Genomic DNA, 25618 nt, shown 5'->3' on the forward strand with positions numbered 1-25618 from the left:
GGGGAAGCACCTGTGTGTTCAGTACCTGAGAGAGTGTCCATCGTGCCATTGCGGGTCAAGCTGAGGCTGTGGCTTTTGAGTTTTAGCTTTAGGCATCCTACTAATGAATTGCTCAGACTTCAAAATTTCAGTGTAATTTAGCGTTTGTGAGTCCACATTGACATGTGGAGTGACAGTGCCTGACTTTGCAGATTATTTTTTAATAAATGGCCTGCTCCATTGTAAAGTTGAGCACCCCATTAAATGGGTGGTTCAACTTTAAGTTATTTTTTAATAACTTGGCAAATTCTAAGCAACATTTAAATTGGTCTTCATTATTTATACTTTTGAATTATTTGCCTTCTTCTTCTGACTCTTTCCAGCTGTCAAATGGGGGTCTCTGATCCCATCTTAAAAACAAATGCTCTGGAAGGTTACAAATGTATTGTTGTTGCTACTTTTTATAACAGGTATGAGATCTGTAATCTGGGAAACCTGTTTTCCAGAATGTTCCGAATTATGGAAAGGCCGTCTCCCATAGACTCCATTATTATCAAATATTCCAAATTTTTTAAAATGGTTTCCTTTTTCTCTGTAATAAAACAGTATTGTGTTCTTGATCCAAACTAAGATATAATTAATCCTTATTAGAGGCAAGGCCAATTTATTAGGTTTATTTAATGTTTACATGATTTTCTAGTAGACTTAAAGGGCATGTAAAGGCAAAAAAATAAAATCCCATTTTACTTTCTTTAATGAAAAAGAAACCTATCTCCAATATACTTTAATTAAAAAATGTGTACCATCTTTATAAGAAACCTGACTGTATGCAGTGAAAGTCTCCCTTCATTTACTGCTGTTGATAGGAATTGTCAGACGGTCCCTAACTGCTGAGCAGGGAAACAATCATACTTGTGAACAGCAGGGGGACCCCCGGCCTTACTTCCCAGCCATGCAGAACTCAAGCAGCTTTGTTTATGACGATCCCTAAGCAGCCCAGACCACACTGAGCATGTGCACAGTCTTAGTCTTGCAAAGATGTATAACAAAGTTACAAGATGGTGACCCCCTGTGGCCAACTTTGAAAGCATAAATTATTTGTTTTATTAGGCTTGTGGTGCAGTAAGTTCATGTTTATATTTAGTATACAAAATACAGCATTTCTAGCCTTATTCTATTTTAGACTTTACATGCCCTTTAAGAAGGTCCAAATTGTGCGGAAAACCCCAGGTCCCATGTATTCTGGATAACAGGTCCCATACCTGTACTCATCTTTCTATTTAGTACCTTTCCTAATTATAGTCCAATCTCTTATTCAAATCAGTGCATGGTTGCTATGGTAATTTGGACCCTAGCAACCAGATTGCCATACTTAAAAGCTAAATAACTCAAAAACCACATATAATAAAAAATGAAAACCAATTGCAAATTGTCTCAGAATATCACTCTCTATATTTTACTTAAACTTAAGCGAACAACCCCTTTAAGGGTGCAGTTCCTCATGGCAAACAAGTGCACTATGCTAAAACTGTGTTTTATAACAATTTCCTATCATTATTAAACAAATAGAATATACTCTTTTGCTTCTGTGCATGCGGTATACCTTGCAAGGGGCTACAGAACATGTGTTGAGATCTGTGTACTTTAAAGTTGAAATTGTAATGAATTTACAGCATTCCCTTCAGCACAATGTCCGCAATGCTAGGAATCTTCATTTCATTTTTGTTGTGAAGTTGCTGTTCTAGCAGGTTTATGACCCAAAGGTTAGATGTCAGGCCTGCAGATCTGTTGCAATGCAGCTGCAAGAACTTGTGCTGCAACAACAGTTGGAGACACATACTATACAGGTGTCTAAAGACAGTTTCAAACTATTGGTTACTAACAGAGAGTTTGCCAAATGACACCCCTTTCTAAATGAATTGCAAAGGGAGTTCATTTATATGGCAGCTCTATGAAACGGATAATCGGCCCATCTGAACTTTTTCTCTCAATGGTTTCTCCACTTTCTCACCAGTTAGTAAAAGAACCATTCCAGAGGCAAGCTTTTGCCAAAAATTTTTAATGGACTGTATTTACATGCATGCACTAGGAAAAAAAGGGATTCAGTTTACATGATGGAACACTAGTGCTTTAGTTGATTTTTTATATAACATATATTGGACTGAATACTGAATAATTTGTTCAGAGAAGATGCAAATATTTAGGTTTTAAGGAAATGCTTAATCTGAAGTCTTCTCTTTTCAATAATGACGTTAACCCTGTTGAAATGCGCTCAGTTATGTAGACGATAAAAAATCCCCATCTCTAGTGTTAAAGGTTGGGAATGAAAAACACATGTTTTTTCCCAAATTAACACAAGATGAGGAGGCATTTCACAATTTTAGCACAGGACAAAATGAGGCATACATATTTTGATTGGTTGTTTTATATCTCGCCACATGTGGGATTGGCCTGTTCTGAGTTTAGCACTTTGATAGACAGAGTTAAATATGTTTATACAATTCTCTTAATTGCAGTGTGCACATTGAGTCTATAGTATAAGTAGCCACAAGTGTGACCTGTAAAATTAAAATTGCAAGCATCTGCAATCCATTCTTCTCTGAAACACACATAAAGATTTGTTCTTTTTTGCTTTCTTTACAGGGGCCATAGGGACCAAATCTGTTTACAGAGCATGTCCCATCCTGCTCATAAAACAGGCCTGTTCTCCCCACCAACATGTCTTAAAGTGTGAAATAATAGATTCTTTTTTATTTTCAAGAGGCCATGCCTTGTACATGGACCTTTTATGTATAGGTTGAAAGTTCCTTGAAACTATTTGGCTCAGAGACAACACTGACTGTTTAAACAGATCAAGAGCACATAGCAAATGTTTCCTTCCATACAGCCAGATAAATTGGCCCTACTAGTGCATGCTTCCCAACTGTCATTTTTCGTGGGATAATCCCGATTCTGACAGCTCAACCCGCAGTCCCAGTTTGTTACAGAAATGTCCAGACTTTCTCTTTGATCTCCTGCACTGAACAGCCAGAAAAAGATACAAATTTCTAACTTAATTGGATTTTGGCAGAGAGCCCAAAATATGTGCCAGGTGCACTTAGATGATTTTGTAACTATTTAAGATAAGCAGGGGAAACTGTGACTTGCAGCTTAAAGGGCAATTCACCTTCATTAGCAAAACTGTAACAACACCACACCAATAAAACCACAGAAATGTGTTCAAACTTTCAGAACCTGCCAAATTTTGTAAAATGGACACGGTAATATATATATATTCTGTCTTCACTCGTGTCTAATCAGAGAGTCTGCCAGTAAGAAAAGCACCTGACATAGGGAGGGACTGCAGGTGTTTTAGACCCTAAATATGGAATGAGCTGCTCAATTACAATAGAGGAGAAGGTGATGGAGGACTTTATTCACCCTGGCCTGGCTATGTTTTGCAAGGCAGTCAGATTATTTGGAGAAATTCCCAAGGCAAAAATAACTGTTAGACAAAAAGCAGATATTGCGTTTATGTGTTACATAATTAATATAAAATTTTGGTGAAATGCTGCATTGCATTCTAATTTTACTGCAAATATCAAATGTAAAATGAACTTAAAAATGCTGCCATGCCTCCAGCCTGATTTGGCCCACTATTTCCCTTGCCAAACTGGGCAAACTACAACCTCACTAAACTAGCAGATCTGCCTGTTAATATCTACTTTTATAGTCTATAGCTTAAAAAGTAAACATTACATTTGCAGTTATGTATATGAGACAGAGCTGTCATATTTTATGTCTAAATTCCAGTAGCAGCAAGAGCATCACCTATTTATGATCACTTTTCTCCACAGCAGGACAATCTTGTTATTAATTTGTTTAATTTGTGTTTAAGAAAATCTGTACAGCCAAAATGAGAAAACTTGTTGGTCTTCCAGAATGTTCTTATTTAGTTGGAGACTCAGAGCTCAAACTGTTGATTGGTCAGCTCTATAACTCATTATTAGCCTCTGCTGCAGGCTAAGCTGCTATGGATAATGCTTTCTGCAGATGCCATGATATTGTTGCTGGAAATACTCATGCAAAGATTCTTTTATTGAAAAGGAGAGTCAGGCTTTTTTTGTTGCTACGGATACAGCTGAACTCCCTTGCCAATTCTACTGCAAAAAAATTGTCATTTAGACACTATTTGTGTTTGTTTGTATCCACTTGTGATATACATAGCATGCACATTAGTACGGGGCCTATGTAAGTTATTTACTGTTCAGATTTATCAGATATGAGATGGATGCATGTCTCCGTAATCTGCAACCCAGCCTGTGGTAGTAATCATTGTGCTCTGATGATGTGTGGGGAAGACACATTTGGCAAATCTCAAGTTCATAGCAACAAATCAAAAATGTGGTTTTTATTGTTCAACCCACAGGAGGCTGAAAAAAGCCAGTCACTGATTGGTTGCTATGGGTTGCTGCCCATGGGCAAATTTACCCAGTGTTTATAAATGAGCCTGCATCATGTTCTTCAAGCAATTCTCTTGAACCTAATGTAAAATTACACTGGATGTGTGTTGGCTTTGCTTCCGTTATCATCACCCTATTGGGGTAGGCACATGCCTAGGGCACAAAGCTAGGAGGGCACCAGGCATGTACCTACTTGTTCACCTACCCCTAGTCCAGGCCCATGTCCCTGACGGTGTTCTGCTCCCCCGTAGTCCAATTGTGAGCATGCAGGTTCGTGTGTGTGTCAGGGGGTGGGGCGACATGGCCGACCCGGTTGCCTAGGGCGCCCGACCAGCCAGGCCCAGCACTGCCAGTGCCCGATTATTCATGCCTGCCTGTGACATCTGATGACTGTACCTGGTTGGCATGCAAGGGACACCAATAACAGTTTTGTGAACAATATATGTGGTACCAAGTATGGCAGTGTTGTAAAAGGCTTCTGGATCAAGACTAAAAAATGGGTTATCATCCTGTTTATGATGGGTCCTAATGGGTCGCTTTTATCCCCCACAAATATAAAATAGCCCAACCACTCATTTAGTTATGGGACCTGTTATCCAGAAGCTCAGGACCTGGGGGACCTGTAATTTGGATCTTCATACCTTAAGTCTACTAGAAAATCATGTGAACATTAAATAAACCCCATAGGTTTAAGGTTTTGCTTCCAATAAGGATTAATTATATCTTAGTTTGGATCAATGACAAGGTACTGTTTTATTATTACAGAGAAAAGGGAAATCATTTTTAAAAATGTGGATTATTTGATTAAATTATGGGAGATGGCCTTTCCATAATTAGGAGCTTTTTGGATAATGGGTTTATGGGTAAACAATGTTAATAAAAAGAAAATGATTGGTAATGCCAAACAAAACTGTGAAACAGACTCCCAGATTTCATGTGGAAAGAGTGCAGCTACTTTGTAAGTACATACTAAGAGTAATAGTGAAGTGCTGGTGAAAGTTTTATTGGATTTTATTAAAGACAAGGTTTGTGGTTGAATGCACAAAATAAGCCACAGTTTGGCAACACAATTCAAAACACTTGTATGTGAGAACCAAAAGAGCAGAAAATACAAACTGCAAGACAGAAATTACTTTCTATAGCAATTACATTTTCAAACAACTTTTAAATCACTAAAAATATGAATGAATGTATGTATGAAAGTTGCTCAGAATTACATTTCTTTCTCTTTGGAAATATAGTTTTTTGGGTGGAGATCACCTTTAAACTCTGCAGGTCTCTTATGATGATTTAAGGCTACATTCTTTAAAACATTTAGGTAAATAAGATCATTCCAACAGAGCAAAACACTGCAGGATATAGCTACAACATGAAGAAGATATGTGGAATTTAAATCATGTTGAACTGAGGTGATAAATGTATTTCCATATATTTGTGATTACTGGAACTCTGTATTGGGCTCCTCCCTTAAACTAGCAGAAGAATACAACACCTCCCCAACCTCCTTTTCTATTTCTAATAAGCATTATAATACCAGTTAGAGCATAATACACAAGTAAAATAATAAATGAGTGGGTTTAATACAGAGCAACTTATGTTGATACATGTAGGCTTCTTACTAAAGTGAATGTGCATACTATTCAGTATGTGTGCACAGAATTTTGCATATTTGCATTTATAATATGAATGGGAGCTTGAGCATTGCTTGGCTGCACTGAGGTAAATATGATGTTTACCATTTTTGGTCTACTTATGTATATGTCTGACTGTGGGGCAGGGGGATCTGTAGCTGATTTAGTCTCATGTATAGAGAGATAATTTGACCAATTAAGACACATAAATTCTAGCAGTTTGTATCCGCAGGTCAGTGTGATCACTGCTCAGACAGACATGTCAGCATGTGCTTTATGGCTATGGTTTATGGCTGTTGTCATGACATATGGGCATGTTCATAAGTTGAGCAACTCTTGTGCTTCTTCTGAAAGGATAAGCATTTATACTGGATTAACTAGTAAGCCTATGAATAGAAGAGTAGAAGTTTTATAGGCATTTTGTGCTGGGAATGGCAACATATTAACTGGCCTTAGTCATCTGTACATGCAGCCCATTAGGGAAACATAGCCTTCCTACTCCCATGTCTTAAACAAGGAAACTTTTTATATAACCTTCATATTCAGATATATTACTCCTCCTTCCTCAAAACATGTAATGATGCAAAAATTAAAAACTTTTGAAAGCAATTTACCTCCTAAAACTGTCATTATATCAGAGCTTCCGAGAGATCATTTCTGCTCTTCTAGGCTGAAATGAAGAGTGGGAGTGTCTGTTCATTCTCTAACAGGAAGTGGTCACAGCACTGACTGACAGGCTGAACTCTGCTGTAGCAGCAAACCCTCCCCTCGCACCCTCTGTCCTGTGTGTTACCAGCCTGCACATAGCTGTCTAATGCTGCTGCCTTATCATTCACTTATAACAATATACCTTAAATCTTCAACATCATTATCATCATCATTTATTTATATAGCGCTGTCAAGATACAGCAATAGATGTGAAGTTTAATACAAACAAAAAATGGAATAGTAATATTTTATTTTATTTAAAGTACAACAGTATGATCCTGTGTTCCAGAGCAAATAGGCATTATTCACAAATGTACATACTCTATAATCCATAATGCATTGTTATACACTATGCAACTCCCTGCCTTTATTAAATTATACAAACAGTGTACATTAGTATTTACTGTTATGATATTCCAGAACAGCAGCCGTAGGTTTATTTTCCTGCATATTGAATATATGATCAGGTGCAGGGAGTTGCAAGGGAATAAATGCTGCAGTTCTAGAACCATTTATGATCAGTTGCAAGGGAATAAAAGCAGCAGTTCTGGGGAACAATTTATGTTTAATTGCAGGGAGCTGCAAGGGAGTAAATGCAGCTGTTCTGGGATAATTTATGACCAGTTGCTGGTAGTTGCAAGGGATAAATGCAGCTGTTCTGGGATAATTTATGACCAGGTGCTGGGAGTTGCAAGGGATAAATGCAGCTGTTGTTGTGGAACAGTTTATTGTCAGGCACAGGAAGTTGCAAGAGATGCACCCTGAAATTACCCGCTGTTCGGCGCTGACCGAAATACTGACAGGAGACGGTTGCTTTATTTTAAAGATGCAGTTTTATTGTGCACTGGAAAAGGAGACGCTATGCTGCAGCTAGGGTGAGCTCCGCTATATCTACCTTTGTCTGTGTAGTTGCAAGATAATAAATGCAACTGTTCTGGAGCAATTTATGATCAGGTGCAGGGAGCTGCAAGATGAAAATGCAGCTGTTCTGGAACAATTTACAATCAGGTTCTGGGAGTTGCAAGGGCAAATGCAGCTGTTGTGGAACAGTTTACAGTCAGGTGCAGGGAGTTGCATGGGAATAAATGCACCTGTTCTGTAAAAACACAGCAGCAGAATGGTTTCATCCAGCGTGGCTGCTGTTATACTGTTCTGGATGTGTTTTGCTAATAGACTGTGTGTAAATCTGAGCCTCCGATCCCCATTATTATTTTTCACATTCATCATCAATGTGCTGATTCCTTCTGGGCACAGCAAGAATGAGAGTTTTTTTCACTGACTTACAAATAAAGGCAATTTACAAAAATAGCATGCTTATTGTTAAAGCAGAATAAACTCTATGTGTATATTGGATTAACTTTCGCTTTACGCTTATGTTCCGCAGTGTTTATGCAGAATGTATTTGCAGGTAGTGGTGTCAAAAAGCATATGAAATTTCTACCATGTACTAGGTAACACCTAGCAAACATTCCATATAACAAGACAATTTGCTAATAGGCTACTGCTTCATTGAAGCCTTGAGAAGATTTCTTAAATTCCTTGGCATAGGAAGCAACATGGCAGCTCTTATTCCTACTAATAAAAAAAAATGTTAGTCCTGCAGAATGATTGGAATTTAATAAGGAGAGCCATCTGGCAATGCAGGAAGACTGGGGCCAACCTGTGCTGTTTTTTTAACATCTAAAATCCCCCTTGACTGTCAAAGGCTGGAAGGGTTATATTTTGGTCTACTACAGTTTTTTACTAGTACCACTGATTTACATACACAATATTATATGTACCTTTGGGAATAAAATCTTTATACAATAGCATACCTCCCAACTGTCCCGTTTTCAGAGGGACAGTCCCTATTTTGACAGCTCAACCCGCAGTCCCACGTTTGTACTGGAAAGTGCAGTTTTTCTCTAATGTTTCTAACTTAATTGGCTTTTGGCAGAGAGCCCAGAACAGCCACAGCTGCAGATAAGACACTTTTGTAACAATTTGAGATAAGCACATAAGTAATTGTTACAATATAAGATAACAGGTCCCTTGGGTGAAGTTAGACTGACAGCTTAAAGGGCAATTCACCTTCATTAACAAAACTGTAAAAAACAGAAATATGTTGAAACTTTCATAACCTGCCAAATTTTGTAAAATGAACATGCTAATTAGGGGGTGTGGCCTCAAAAATTGGCATGTTCAAAAAATTTCCCTTGGGAGAAGTTAGACTCACAGTTTAAAGGGCAATTCACCTTCATTAGCAAAACTGTAATAACTGAAAAAAACCACAGAAATATTTTCAAACTTTCATAACATACCAAATTTTGTAAAAAAAACATTGCACAACATTGCAGATTATTTTAAGACAAAAGTAAGTTTTTCTTACAGGGTGACCTTTTTAAACATGCAATTCCACATTTCTGGCTTGGAGGTCAGATTCTAGACTCCTGTGCTTGGCAGTATTAAAGGAGAATTCACCCCATTGCAAAAAAACCCGTACCCCCCACCCGAGGTAGACCCTCCTCCCCCCAGGCTAACTGCCCCCCCCCCGGGAAATGCCCAATACTTTATACTTACCCCTTGGCACAGATTCGGCCAGTGGAGTTCCACGCATACATCTTCAGGGTCTTCGGTAAGATGACTGGGAGATTAGCAATTTCCATCCAGTTCGGCGCATGCGCATTTGTTGCAAACCGGCAAACTGCTCCGACTGCGCGTGTGCAGAAATACCGATCTCCCAGTCAGTTTACCGAGGACCCGGAAGATGGATGCGTGGAACATCGCTGGCATAATCTGAGCCGAGGGGTAAGTATAAAGTATGGGGTATTTCCTGGGGGGCAGTTAGCCTGGGGGAGGAGGGAGGGGGGTCTACCTGGGGTGGGAGGTACGCGTTTTTTTTTATACAGGGTTGAATTCTATTTAGTGTGCAGCGTTCCTATGATTTGTATAGCAACTTGTCAGTATCGCTTTAAAGAGAGACATTTAAGCAGCTGCTGTGCAAGAAATTTGTGTTCCTCTTTTCCTCATAAAGTATTGACTTGTTTCAAATCTGCAACTGAGATCATCTCATTCCTGTGTGTTATACCAATGTTACTTTGGTAAAAAACAAATAGCAATTGAAGTCATTGGTATTTAAAGGAGAACTCTACAAAAATATAACTTAAGCTTTTTGAAAAGTAAACATAATTTCAAGCAACTTTGCAATATACATCAATTAAAGAATCATATATCATGATTTTTAATGGTTTGGAACAATTCCCTAAGCCTAGCCCCCTGCTCTCCTGCAGTGCTGATCTGTCTGACTACTTTGCTGAGCTGGCTGACTACCGTTACTTTGTATCAACAGCCAGCTGTCTTTAGCCTGCATCCTTAAAACCCCACAATTCCCTGCACACGTGATTTCAATAAGGAACGGAACATCACAGTGCAATGTATTGTTGGTTATGTAGTTCCTGCATGCTGTCTGTAACCTGTGGAGAAGTTGTTACAATTTGTAACATCAGTGTTTAGTCTAGGGATGCACCGAATCCACTATTTTGGATTCGGCCTAACCCCCGAATCCTTTGCGAAAGATTTGGCCGTGGGAAGGGGAAAACATTTTTTATTTCCTTGTTTTGTGACAAAAGGTCACGCGATTTCCCTCCCCGCCCCTAATTTGCATATGTGAATCCTGGATTCGGTGCATCCCTAGTTTGTGGTAGTTTTTTGTTCATGTTCTGACACTGAAACAGCCTGTCTGGTGCATTGCACTATTACCAAACTATTGATTTTACGAGAGATAATCACAAAACCAGTTCACTAATATTTCGTTTTGCCCACTGGCTGAAATTAAAGAGATGACATGTCTGTGATGTAAAGTCATTTTGATATAAAACACACATCAGTGTTGGCAAGTTACTATTTCCCCCACGGATTTAATTAAAGGAGACTTTCAATAAATCCAATGAATAGTTCTGTGAACATTATCATATTCTTTTGATCATTGCTGCTTATAGATGCAGCTGCATTTTCCTTTGATTGTTCAAAGGCCATGTGTTAATGGTTATGTGCAATAGTGACCTATAAGCTTGTGCTGAGATGTCAGTGTCCCGTCTGTGTGTTCCAGCATTACAAGAAGACTATGGTTTTTCAGGGTACAATGTAACCTTCCTGCAGGCTTCCTGCTTCTGTATCTCTGCTAGAAAATGAACATTGTCACATCCTCCTTTTGACATTACCAAGCCTGGGTGATTCAATGCTGCTTCTCCGCTTTGGAGGGGCTTCCCCATGCTAAGAAACAAGCACTCAAGCAGTTATTTGTACTGAAATTCTTCCATTCCCAAAAGAGTCCTTTATCATTTTAGGAATGTGAACAAAGGCCCAATTGAGTCCAGAAGAGAAGCACTGCTCCCATGCTTTGGAACCTGAAAACAGAAGATGCAACTTGAAGGAAGAACAGACATATTTCAGTTCTCATGAGTTCAGAGCGTTTTGCAAGGCTTTTCTCTACAAGTAGTACAGATGATAAACCTGTCAAATCTATTTTTCGCTAATGCAAATTGATACAAATGTAAAGTTAGATGTGTCTTTAATCGGGTTAACTGAAGCTTGAAGCACCAATGTCAAACCAAATTTAAAGACTGTGGAATCATATGGGACCTGCCACCCCATATAATAAGCTTTGCAATGATAGTCCTTTACAAAATAAACCTGAAACTCAAAATATTTTTTTTCTTAATAAAAACATCCATACCAGTTATAAAGGTGTTTAACTATCTGAGCTGTCAATCATATATTGCTTGTCTCACCTTTGTGCCTTAGACAGTCAATTACTTTCACTTTCCATTCAGCACTTCCTAGATGTAACTGCTCTCCTCACATTCCCCCTCCCTCCTCACACTCTATAATTGTGTAGGGCACTGCACATGGAAATAAGGTCCCTCATTCTGGCACAGAGATTTTGGGGTCATCATAACTTGTCGACAAAATGGCACCTTCCTGCTTGCTGTGATTGTGAATTCCAAGACTGAAGGTTTTAAATAAGTTATGTAGTGTAAATAAAGTTTATTCTGCTCAACTAACATGAAAGAAAAAAAATGGAATTCTTTCTTAGGATAACAGGTCCCTTTAATGTTAAATTGGGAGAAACCAATGAATGAGGGGCCGATGCCGTCAGTAAAATGTTCGGGGGAGCTTATCCATTTGATCATGACAGAAGTTTGTGACTTGTATAGACTTATGCTGCTGCCAGCCTTGTACCTGTATATGGCCACAGAACTCCACTTGTCTGTCTGTGGGTTGTGTGATATTTTTCCTATATAGTCATGAGCAGGCACAGCTCTGAAAGCTATGTCATGATGTACACTTGATGCGTGTGTTGGTTCAATTCATGTTTATGTTTTGTGTGTGTTTGTAAATGACGATAGAGACCAAAATAGTGTTATTGATATTACCATATCCTGTTGATAACACTATTATAAGCTTACAGTTATCATGGTGGCAAAATCACCGGGGGACTCTCCAACTAAGAATCATAAAGGCTTTAAAAATCAGCTCAGAGTTCTATTCCCTTACGGCACTTTGCCTTATTCCTTTATATGGACAAGGCCACACAAATATTCAGGGTCAGACTGGACCATTGGGGGCCCACCCGGTTCCATACCTCCGGGACCCTCCATATGCATGGACGCTGGCATGTATGCGCGCCGTGCTGGCCCGCAATTAATTTTTTTATGGGCCCAGCCAAACCGGGAGTTTGTCTGGGCCAGCTGGGGGGCGGGGCCCAGTGGGTTTTTTTCCCGGTGTCCCGCCGGCCTAGTCCGACCCTGCAAATATTCCACCTTGGGGACCTTCAGACACAATGCCCCATTGTTTTTTCAAGTGACAGACTTTAACTGGCTTTAACTATGTTCCCTTGTGAGATTTATATTTCACAAGGGCAAATGGGCAGAAACTAGCAACGCAAATAACCCATATGCTGTCAAGCAACACATATTCTAAATATAAATCAAGGTTATGGCTCTTTGCATTCATACTTGGAATAATAAGTACTGATATGCTTTTAACCAAGATAATGGGGAAAATTTTCATCAGCGAAAACTCTGCCACACTTTGCGCCACTTCGTCAGACGCAAATTCGCTGCCACTACACCAATTCACTAAAATGCAAAATTGCATCACTGCCGAAGTTTCGCTAGTGTTAAATCATAAGTGCGAGCATTTCATAGTGAACTTTCCCTAACGTTTCTGTCTAGCGAAACTTTGTTAGTACACTTACGCTTAGGTCAATTTGAATATGAATAGGTTAATTTATCAATAGGTTCATATGTCTTATATATGACTTTATAGAGATGTTGGTGCAAATGCTTGAAGTGGCCACTTATTATTACAAATGTTCAAGGAAGCAAAATAAAGACAAAAGAGATCCTCTAAAGCTCTAGACATGAGCCCACCCTAAAACAAATAGGGCATGCTCCTCAAATGGTTAAAAAAAGGTCAAAACAAATATTGGTATATAGTTACAACTTTTAAAGACAATCCCACTTTACAATATGAAAAAATGCCAGCGTTTTTTAAAATTTCTATGACTTTTCGGCATACAGGATATGATATCACTGACATAAGATTATCAGTTCGGCAGGTCTAAGCTGGCAAAGGAAACTTTGGTGAAATAGGTAATGTTCCGGAAAATTCACACTTTAGTGTGTGGTGTAACCATCGTTCCTCTGAGAGAAAATGCGCCTGGTGAAAGGGCGAGAAACTGCGCTAGTGATGGTCTCTTTCGATGGCGAATTGTCGTCTGCGCTTGTTATTAAAATGCAATGTCCCTGCCGATTGAATTTCTTTTCGCTTGTGACCACCACTTCACTCTTTAGTAAATCTGCCCCAATGACCTTGAGTGTCACCATTAAGGAAAGCTGCAAGGAAATGCTCGCTCTTCACCCTATCTTGCCAGGCCAGCAGTGTAATCAGGGTCGGACTGGGGGGCCCGGGGCCCACCGGGACTGCTGGTCCAGGGCCCCTGCCCCCTACTGCGCCGCACCGAATTCGGCCGCTGGAACGCCGCCATGCGCATGCGCGATCGGCGCTTCTCGTGCGCATGCGCGAGCGGCGATGCGCATCGGCGAAAACTTTTTTTTTCCGAAAATTTCTATATGTACGGGGGTCTGGCCCGGCGGGGGCCCACGAGGTTCGGGGCCCACCGGGTTTTTTCCCGGTGTCCCGCCGGGCCAGTCCGACACTGAGTGTAATGGTTGTCATTTTACTTTCCTCGACATGTGTATGAATTCAGCATTGCACACAGATTACCTATAGTATATTCTTATTAAATGGTGAACCCCAGCATTGAGAATGTATAACGGGTGTAATGCCTTGTCACAGAGCCACACCCACATTTTAATGATTCCAGACACTCTCTCGGAAAGGATTCTGCATTCACTGGGAAATGTTTCCCCAGCTTGCCTTTTCAAGAGTTGGAAAAATCAATATATAATGACATGAATGATTTTCTTCTCTAATAGTTTCTAGTCTAGAGTGACCAGACTTGGGATGTTTGCTTCTGTGAAACATATTACACCTGTTTGCTCACCAATAATATTTCCCCTGATTAATTCTGGGAAAATGACCTAGATCTATTGGTTTGGCAGTAAGCGGAAATAAGGCTGAAATAGGCTCTTCTTGCTCAGTAACAGTGTTTGATGCAGAATTTCATTCTACAATACACAAGGGTCTGTTGCATCCTGTCATCTTGTAAAGGCTTCCTTAAACTAGACCACTGTGATGTTCTTTATCCAAGTCTGAGGAGCCCCAGGGCCCCCTTAATAATGCACTGTTGGCAGGAGTCCTTCATTTCTGACACCAGATGAAATTAATTTATTGCATGTAGGATATGCAACATGTTTTCTGCTTCTGCTGTGCCGGAAAATGTGAATTCTCTATAGGACTAACATGAACCCAATCTGAAGAATACACACTGATGTATTAGCTGAGACCAGAGTAATTGTTTCTGTAAGAATTTTGCTGTATGGGCATTGAGACCTGCTCCTTCCTCCCACTGTGCTTCCTCGCAGGTTTTTTGGCAGAAGTTCTGTATGTGGACAGTACAGGGCTCCTTTTCATTGTAAATGGAGGGATGATGCAGAAAATGAGTGTATTACCTGTTCCCGGCACAGCAAAGTTGTGCTTGCAGTACTTTTTAGTACTATTTTTCCTGTCATTGTTAAAGGAATGATTCACCTTAACTTTTATGGGGGAATGTAATATTGGTCGCTAATGCAAATAATTGTTCGCAATTCAAATAAAAGTTTGCAAAGTGAAAAATGTTGCCTTTGTGAACACTTAGCCCCTCGCATAACAGTAGGATAGCGATTGAAAATGTTATAGTTTGCGATAGTGAGCAGTGTATGTAATAAAACTTCTTAAAGGGATACTGTCATCGGAAAACATGTTTTTTCAAAATAGTTAATAGTGCTACTCCAGCAGAATTTTGCACTGAAATCCATTTCTCAAAAGAGCAAACAGATTTTTTTATATTCAATTTTGAAATCTGACATGGGGCTAGACATTTTGTCAGTTTGCCAGCTGCCCCTGGTCATGTGACTTGTGCCTGCACTTTAGGAGAGAAATGCTTTCTGGCAGGCTGCTGTTTTTCCTTCTCAATGTAACTGAATGTGTCTCAGTGGGAAATGGGTTTTTACTATTGAGTGTTGTTCTTAGATCTACCAGGCAGCTGTTATCTTGTGTTAGGGAGCTGCTATCTGGTTACCTTCCCATTGTTCTTTTGTTTGGCTGCTGGGCGGAAAAGGGAGGGGGTGATATCACTCCAACTTGCAGTACAGCAGTAAAGAGTGATTGAAGTTTATCAGAGCACAAGTCACATGACTTGGGGCAGCTGGGAAATTGAGAATATGTCTAGCCCCATGTCAGATTTCAAAATTGAATAAAAAAAAATCTGTTTGCTCTTTTGAGAAATGGATTTCAGTTCAGAATTCTGCTGGAGCAGCACTATTAACTGATTCATTTTGGAAATTTTTTTTTTTCCCATGACAGTATCCCTTTAATGAAAAAGTTTTATGTTTGCTCCAAAAGTTTACACCTCCTTCAAGCAGTAGTTAAAGGTTCACATTGCGCAATTAAGAGTCACAATGCAATAGAAGCCTAATGAATAGTGCATTGTGACATGCAAATTTTTATTCGCAAATTTGTTCTCTTTGAGAATTTTTTTACATTTTTCCCTTAGTATGTTATAGAATTACTAATTCTAAGACATATGCCAATTTGCCTTCATTTTTTATTTTGATAGTTTTTAATTGTTTGCCTTTTTCTTCTGACTTTTCACAGACCCCATCTAAAAAACAAATGTTTTTTAAGGTTACAAATGTATTGTTCTTGCTGCTTATTATTATTCATCTTTCTATTACTTATCTTTCTATTCATATCCCAGTCTCTTATTCAAATAAGTGCATAGTTGCTAGGGTAATTTGGACTGTGAGATTGCAAACTGGAGAGCTGGTGAATAAAAAGCTAAATATCACAAAAAAAACCCATGATAAAAAATGAAATCAATTGCAGATTATCTCAGAATATCACTCTTTACACCATGCTAAACGTAAATTTAAATTTTAATAATCCCTTTAAATTCATTGTCTACAAAGGAAAGAATAGTCCTTCTATGCATGGAACAGCCATTAAACATGTTTGGTATTAGCCAACCTGCCTGTGTAGTAGAGTTCAGATAGCTAGACTTCAGCTGGTGTTAAAAACTATACTTTAATTGTGGCTTTTCAACAGCCATCAGCAAAAGGGGACCTTTGAGGGTTACGTGTGTAAACATATTCCTACTAAGTTGGTTATGTATAGTTGTGTTCAGAATAACAGCAGTGTGTTTAAAAAAAAGTAAATAGAGCTCAAAATCCTTATAACTTTTATTTCCATACATGCAAATGCATTGGGAACAATGCACCGTCTATTCCAAAACATGAAGAAAATTTTATCACATTTGTGTTATTCCTTTATAGAAAGTGAAATAAAGGAAAACTATACACCCCAAACAATGTAGGCATCTATAAAAAGATATTGCATAAAACAGCTCATATGTAAAACTCTGCTTCATGTAAATAAACCATTTTCAGAATAATATACTTTTCTAGTAGTATGTGCCATTGGGTAATCATAAATAGAAAATTGCCATTTTAAAAAATAAGGGCCGCCCCCTGTTGCCTAAGGGGCCGATTTACTTAGCTCGAGTGAAGGAATAGAGGAAAAAAAACATTGAATTACGAATGTTTTTTTGGCTACTTCGACCATCGAATTGGCTACTTCGACCTTCGACTACGACTTCGAATCGAACGATTCGAACTAAAAATTGTTCGAATATTCGACCATTTGATAATCGAAGTACTGTCTCTTTAAAAAAAACTTCGACCCCCTACTTCGCCACCTAAAACCTACCGAGGTGCAATGTTAGGGTCCCCATAGGCTTTGTAACAATTTTTAGGTCAAAGAAAAATCGTTAGATTGATGGATTAAAATCCTTCGAATCGAACGATTCGAAGGATTTAATCTTTCGATTTTTCGTTTGATCGAACTATTTGCAGTAAATCCTTCGACTTCGATATTCGAAGTCGAAGGATTTACATTTGGCAGTCGAATATCGAGGGTTAATTAACCCTCGATATTCGACCCTATGTAAATCTGCCCCTAAGTGTTCATTTTTGGGGGTATAGTTTTCCTTTAAAGGGAATATTAAGCTGTTCCAAAAAATAGCAGTGTCTGCATTCTTATTTACAAACTCATTCACTGTATCAACTGAAACATGTTTCAAGATTTTGCTTTCCTTTGAATAACGGAACTAATATTTAGTTGTATAATCAGTGTTTCTGAGAACTGCTGCACATCTGTGTTGCATGGAGTCCACCAACTTCTGGCACCTGTTACACTCCACAATTCTTCTGCATTTCTTGGTTTTGCCTCAGAAACAGCATTTTTTATGTCACCCCGCAAGTTTTCTATTGGATTAAGGTCCGGGGATCGGGCTGGCCACTCTATAACATCAATCTTATTGTTCTGGAACCAAGATGTTGCTCATTTACTGGTGTGTTTGGGGTTGTTGCCTTGTTGAAACTCCCATTTCAAGGGCATTTCCTCTTTAGTATAAGGAAACATGACCTTTTCAAATATTTTGATGTATTGAAACTGATCCATGACCCTGGTATGAGATAAATAGGCCTAACACATAGTATGAGAAACATCTCCATATCATGATGCTTGTGCCACCATGCTTTACTTTCTTCACACTGTACTGTGGCTTGATTCAGTGTTTGGTGGTCGTTTGAAAAACTGTCTGCAGCCCCTAGACCCAAAAAGAACAATCTTGCTTTCATCAGTCCACATAATGTTGCCCCATTTCTCTTTAGGCCAGTCAATGTTTTCTTTGGCGAATTGTAACCTTTTCAGCGCGTCTTTTTTTCAACAATGGGACTTTGAGCTATGGTATATACTGTATACGGTGGTTCTCTTTCCATGCAAATATAGCTGACTATCAGTTTTGCATTCAAGTGCTTTAGCCAGTGGGTTACTTCCAAGCTACAGACAGTAGTAGCAGCTGCTGTTGTGCTGCTCACTTATAATCAGCATGAATTATTACTTGCTGATCATTTCCAGCTGTCACTGGCCAACCTGTTTTTGGGCCAATTCCTACGGCTGCCAACATCTGAAAACCAGCTTGCCAGGGACACTTTGTTCCCAGTCAGGTGCACCTAAGCCTGTCACACGTGGCTCATTCACACCAAGGGAACCAAGAGCTAAAAATGGCATTTCCTCTGTCCCTGAACATATTACAATCTTGCTGGGTTTTAAATAGCAACTTTCACTTCTTTTTAGCAGTAAGAGGAAATGGAATAGAATAAGGGCCAGGATTTGCATTATTGTCATTGTACTGGACCTGTATCAGAATCATTTAATAAACACAGGGATATAACAACTGCAGGGTATAGCCATATAAAATTGCTCAGTCAAGTCATATTAAAGGGATACCGTCATGGGAATTTTTTTTTTTCAAAACACATCAGTTAATAGTGCTGCTCGAACAGAATTCTGCACTGAAATCTGTTTCTCAAAAGAGCAGATTTTTTTAAATTTAATTTTGAAATCTTACATGGGGCTAGACATATTGTCAGTTTCCCAGCTTCCCTAAGTCATGTGACTTGTACTCTGATAAACTTCAGTCACTCTTTACTGCTGTACTGCAAGTGGGAGTGATATCACCCCCTCCCTTTCCCCCCAGCAGCCAAACAAAAGAACAATGGGAAGGTAACCAGATAACAGCTCCCTAACACAAGATAACAGCTGCCTGATAGTTTAGGTGCCATATGTTATCAAATGTAGGGGGGAAGGAGGGTACCCTAAAAAAAAATGTACAATCTTTTTCAGCCTATCACCCTAAAAAAGTAAAAGACGCCAGCGTTTTTTGGGACTTAGAAAAAATTTCACATTTTTTTTATTGAAGTCCTATCTACTCTATTGCACTTCACCTGGTCTGAGGTGGCGAAGTAAAGTCTGGCGCAAGAGGTAACGTTCACGAAAATCGGCAAGTTAGTGAATTAGCGTAGATACGTCCCTTTGCCAGAGCGCAACTTTGTCTGCCGTAAGGGTGCGAAGTAGTGCTAGAGTAGGTCCACTTCGCGAGCAAATTAACAATTGGGTTCCTTTAACAATGTATTCTTTTCTTTGATATGCTAAATAGGCATCAAAGAACAGTTAAATGTATGCCCTATTTTCTTCTAGTATTTCCCTTTAAATCCATAAGCCATTAAGTTGTCTCCTATGGGCCACTAATAACCTATTTCTGTAATACATGCAGGGACTGCTGTTATTCAGCTTCTGGCAGGAAATACTAAATTATTGTACACAGTGCTATAAATGGAACAATAACAATGTCTGGAGTCAAGTCATCAGAAATAATTCTTTTGCTGATACGGGCTAGATTATTTGAATACTAGTACCTACAATTGTGTTCGCTGTCCCTGTGCTTGTGTGGGTTTCCTCCAGGATCTTATAGTGTAAACTCCACTGGAGCAGGGATTGCTCTGTGGAATTTGTCATTATATATATATATATATATATATATATATAACGGTAACATTTATGAGTGATTTAAAAGTCTCTGCACTGTGCCAAAAGCACATAGCGAGTGTTCCTTCTGGGTGAAATGTAGGGGTTTTTTTTCAATTTAAAATGTAGAATGATGTTTTTTTATTTTCCCAGATGTAGAATTATGGGCCGGATTCAATTTAGTCAGAAAAAGTTATTTCATAGTTTATCATGTGAAAACTCATGGACGAGAAAAACGTTTCTCCAAATTCAGTCACAGTTTTTCCCATTGCCTTCATTGGAGTTTTCACATGATAAACAGTGAGATAAGTTTGTCTCAGATTGAATGTCTCCCTTGACTTTTCACGTGATTAACTTTTTTCTCTCTGAATTGAACCTGGCCTTATGTGTGAATTATCTCTCTTACTCTAAAAATGTATAAAGCGTGACATTCTGTACTCCTTCAATGAAAAAAAAATCATCATTAGGTAATAGTTCAGAATGTACATAATGCTTTTTATGCTTCTATTCATTGTTTTTAAACCACCCTGGTTGATAACAACATACAGCTTTTTCACCACCACTTTAGAAGATGAGAGGAGGCAAGGAGCATTGAGCTACTGTATATAGTCCACTTTCACTGGAAACTGTGCTAAGGCAATAAGAGTAGTGTGTTTTCAACACTCCTCCTAGAATCCCCCACACTTGTTTGCTCCTCATAGAGAACACTCAGAAAAATATCGGATAGGTTAAGTCTGATGAACATATTTTATACCATTCTTTTAACTTATGGTTAACAACAATTTATCTCTAAGTATTTCATATTGCATATAAACTAGTCTATCTAGTTTAATACAGTTTTGTATGTCTCTTCTACTGTATATGTATTATATATGTTATAGATATTTTGTTTAATGTGACGTTTTTCTTTGCAGTTGGGGAATGGCGGTCAACGTGTATTCAACATCGATAACCCAGGAGACTATGAGCAGACATGACATCATTGCTTGGGTCAATGACATTGTGTGCTTAAACTACATAAAGGTTGAGCAGCTCTCTTCAGGTATGTTTGTAACTGTTGTGGCTTTCTGTTTATTGAGTATAGTGACACAGATGGGAAGTGTTAGTCACACATGAGTAATATGTTCTAGATTGCAACATGCCTATTTAATGCAAATCTTTTGTACTGTCAATGCCCATTAAATGCTGTTCACATGGATTCTCTTTTACCTTTGCCTACCACTTAGAAAATATCTGTGTGCTTGAAAGATGGGTTTCCATTAGACTAACATTATCTTGCCTGTGTAAAGAACATGCTTTTGCCCTTTCATACCTCCCAACTGTCCCGTTTTTTGGGACAGTCCTGATCTTGACAGCTCAACCTGCAGTCTTGGGTTTCTTACTGAAATGTCCAGTTTCTCTTTGATCTTCTGGCCTAGAAAAAGATACAAAGTATCTGAAACGTAATTAAAATAAGAGACTTTTTTGGTTTTGGCCTAGAACACCGAACAGCTGTATATTTCTAACAATTAAGGATAAGCAAAGATACAATTATAACTATTTAAAATAAGCAAGTCTCTTGGGAGAACTGAGATTCACAGGTCAAAGGGCAATTTCACCTCCATTAGCAAAACTGTTATAACACATTAAACATGGCCCTAAGGGCTATTCCACACGGGGAGATAGCCTTGCGTTTGCGGTCGCCAGGCTTTTTCAGGCGACTGTTGAAAAGCGCATCGCCTCGTGTGGTTAGCACAGGCGTTTTTACATAGGCGCCCATACAAAACTGTCGCCTGCGCCGGTCGCGGCGACTGGCGCGGCGCTTTGTCGCCGCGACCGCAAACGCAGGGCTATCTCCCCGTGTGGACTAGCCCTAAAACTCCCAAAAATGTGTTCAAACTTTCATAACATGCCAAATTATGTAAAATGGACATGTTAAAAAGCTGATCATTAAATCTGCGTGGTAAAAAATTTCAGCTTGCTATGCGGGGCTATTTTAGTCCCTCTTTAAGTCGCCTATTTGTCACCGGTTGACTAATCTCCCTGAAGCTACCCATGTGCCTTGACCCTAAGGGCAGGGGCACATGGGCAGATTCGGGGAGATTTAGTCGCCTGGCGACTAATCGCCTCTTCTGCGGGGTGACAATCTCCCCGAACTGCCTTCCCCCTGCCTTCCGCCTGCTATAATGACAAAACGCCAGCGTAATGGCACTCGTGTCGCTTCGATTTCCGAAGTTGCCTCATGAGGAAACTTTGGGCGACTTCGGAAATCGAAGTGCCGCGAGTGCATTGGCGCAGATTTTTCATTTTAGCAGGTGGAAGGGAGGGGGAAGGCAGTTTGGGGAGGTTGTCACCCCGCAGAAGAGGCGATTAGTCACCAGGCGACTAAATCTCCCCGAATCTGCCCCTGCCCTAAACAGCAACATATATATGCTTTTTGTTCTCCACTAAAAACTTAGCCCCATGTATTATGTGACCACTTACCTAAGGGCTAGTCCACACGGGGAGATAGCGACGCGTTTGCGGTCGCGGCGACAAAGCGCCGCGACAGTCGCCGCGACCGGCGCAGGCGACAGTTTTGTATGGGCGCCTATGTAAAAACGCCTGTGCTAACCACACGAGGCGATGCGCTTTTCAACAGTCGCCTGAAAAAGCCTGGCGAGGCATTTTCAGGCGACTGTTGAAAAGCGCATCGCCTCGTGTGGTTAGCACAGGCGTTTTTACATAGGCGCCCATACAAAACTGTCGCCTGCGCCGGTCGCGGCGACTGTCGCGGCGCTTTGTCGCCGCGACCGCAAACGCGTCGCTATCTCCCCGTGTGGAATAGCCCTAAGGGTGAAGACACACAGAGCTACTAGTAGCAGCTACTTGTCACAGCTACAAAAAAGACAATAGTGATTATTGGCTGCTACTTTTAGCTCTGGAGCTACAAGTAGCAGCTACTTTTGTGGCTACAAAATACCCTGCCATAGACAATAGTGTGAATTGCCTTTGCTAAAACACATGTAGTATCTTAGCCAAGCCAGTTATCGCTATCGTCTATTTTGTAGCTGTGATAAGTAGCTGCTACCAGTTGCTCTGTGTGTCTGGTAGTGACACAAGCTAAGATTCTGAGACAAATCTCCTCTTCTTCGGGCGATTAATCTCCCTGAAAATCTTTCCTGCCAGATAGAATGTAAATTGCCGGCAGGATGGCACTCAGGGCGCTTCGAAACGTGTGTCACCTCCCAAATACTCGCCAGGTTTGGTGGGTTTGGACTGTAAATAAATATTCTCTGTCCAGAGATTAGGATTGGTGGTAGGTCCATGCTTTGCTAAGGCAGTTAGGGTAGTGGCAGAGGGAAAGATTTGTCTCCTGCGATTTTTTTTTGAGGCAGCTGCGGGTGACAAATCTCTAGAAAATGCCTCTCCATTGCCAGTAATTAACATCACTGGCAGTATTTCCAACTTATAGCTTAATCGTCCAAAATTGCCTCCAGAGGAAACTTCGGGCAATTTAGCAATACGTTGGACATTCTGCCAGTGATTGCCGGCAATGGTAATCAGAAACACACCTTGTAGCAGACTACTGTAATTCTGTTCTATGTTTTCCACTGGAAGGCAGTAGCAGACAGAACGCTCTTTGTGCAATAACCACTGTAACTTCAGACTGCATAGCACCCAGTTGTCTGGATTTAGGGTAGACAGTCCTGAAGTCTGGACCAAAAAGCAGCAGAACTTACCAAAAGTTGCCAAGTTTTCTAGTAGATTGGGTGTGTATTAGGAGGTATTCGATTGCTGGTGTTAACTCAGGACCATAGTGTGTGGTGGGAACACCTTCTCGTGCACTTTATATATGTTGAATTCCTTATGCACAGGCAATTATTTTTTTTTAGTTTTAAAGGTATTTTGGCAGATGTATATTTTGTTGTGCTGCTGTCATTGTAATGGTAATGCTCTGGATCTCATATTTACCAGACTCTGTTCAACCACCAATTTTACTAACTCACCACTGCCCTTAATGAGCTTGCTTCTATAAAAACTAAACGTTCTAGACCCAGACCACTTCAACCTTGGCATACTGCTGATACAAAAGCGCTCCAAAGACATTGAGCGTCGCTGGCGCAAATCCCGTTTTGGAGCTACAAATCTGCCCTGAGCTCCTATAACACCAGCCTCTTCCAAGCCAAACAAACATACTTTACTTCACTCATTAACTCCCTTTCGAAAAAACCAGCACAACTTTTCTCCACCTTTAACACTCTCCTTTCCCCTTCTCCACCCCCTCCATGCACATCCGTCTCTGCCCAAGATATTGCTGAGCACTTCAAAAACAAAATCGACACTATCAGAAGGGACATTACACTACTCAACCCCCTAGACTTCCACCACCCACCCTCCCTCCACACTCCCCAGTCTCTCCTGTGCTCCTTCACCCGTTACTGATGAGGAAGTCTCAAAGCTTTTGGTCTCTTCTCACCTTACCACCTGCCCGCTTGATCCAATTCCCTCAAAACTTCTCCGCAATACCAATCCTTGTCTAATCAAAGCCTTAACTCACCTATTTAATCTTTCACTCTCAACTGGACTGTTTCCTTCTCAACTAAAACATGCTCTTGTCACCCCCATTCTAAAAAAACCCTCTCTTGATCCCTCCAATCTTGACAACCTCCGACCTATGTCTCTGCTACCTTTCATCTCTAAACTACTTGAGCACCTAGTCTACAACCGACTAACCTCATTCCTCTCTGACAATAACCTGCTGGACCCCCTACAATCTGGTTTTAAGCCACAACACTCCACAGAAACTGCCCTGACTCGACTAACTTATGACCTTTTAACCGCTAAAGCCAACAATCATTTCTCACTACTAATACTGCTTGATCTCTCAGCCGCATTTGACACTGTAGATCACGCTCTCCTCCTCCAGTCCCTCCATTCGCTTGGCCTTCGTGACACAGCCCTGTCCTGGTTCTCTTCTTACATCACCAATCGTTCCTTCAGTGTCTCCTACAATGGAGTATCATCTTCTCCCCTACCTCTTTCTGTTGGAGTTCCTCAAGGCTCTGTCCTGGGACCATTACTATTCTCCCTCTATACTTCCTCCCTCGGCAAATTAACCAACTCGTATGGTTTCCACTACCACTTCTATGCTGACGATACTCAGAGCTATCTCTCATCTCCTGATCTCAACCCAGAACTCCTAACTTGCGTCTCCTCCTGCCTGTCCGCTATCTCTGCCTGGATGTCGCAACGCTACCTTAAATTGAACCTCTCTAAAACTGAAATGGTTCTCTTTCCTCCAACTAACACAAGTGACATCCTGGAAGTATCCATCATAGTTAACAATTCCACTATCACCCCCTCTCCCCAGGCCCGGTGCCTTGGGGTTATCCTAAATTCTGCTCTGTCATTCACTCCTCATATCCAGTCACTTATTAAATCATGTCACTTTCACCTAAGGAACATATCCAAAATATGATCATTTATCACCCAAGATGCTGCCAAAATTCTCATTCACTCTCTCATCATATCACGTCTAGACTACTGTAACTCTCTTTTAATTGGCCTTGCCCTCCAGAGACTGTCACCTCTCCAGTCCATAATGAACACTGCTGCGAGGCTCATATACTTCAGCAACCGCTCCTCCTCTGCCTCGCCATTCTGTCAATCCCTGCACTGGCTTCCGTTAGCTTTCAGAATCAAATTCAAATTAATGACACTGACTTTCAAAGCACTTCATAACTCTGCCCCACCCTACATCTCTGAACTCATCTCTATATACTCACCCAACCGCTTACTACGCTCCTCTACTGACCTGCTACTCAA

At 40.2% G+C, this 25618-nt stretch overlaps 1 protein-coding gene across 3 annotated transcripts in view; it reads left to right on the plus strand.

Annotated features, from left to right (window-relative positions):
* mapre2.S (microtubule associated protein RP/EB family member 2 S homeolog) overlaps window positions 1–25618 on the plus strand; it is a 93560-nt gene that overhangs the window by 45786 nt on the left and 22156 nt on the right. For 2 of the 3 annotated variants that reach the window (XM_018268550.2, NM_001085729.1), the window contains 1 exon segment: window positions 20746–20873. In XM_018268550.2, coding sequence (XP_018124039.1) covers window positions 20753–20873 — 121 coding nt within the window. In that variant the 5' untranslated portion in view covers window positions 20746–20752. 3 annotated transcript variants of the gene reach the window in all.

Source organism: Xenopus laevis, chromosome 6S (genome assembly GCF_017654675.1).
Source record: "Xenopus laevis strain J_2021 chromosome 6S, Xenopus_laevis_v10.1, whole genome shotgun sequence".
NCBI lineage: Eukaryota > Metazoa > Chordata > Amphibia > Anura > Pipidae > Xenopus > Xenopus laevis.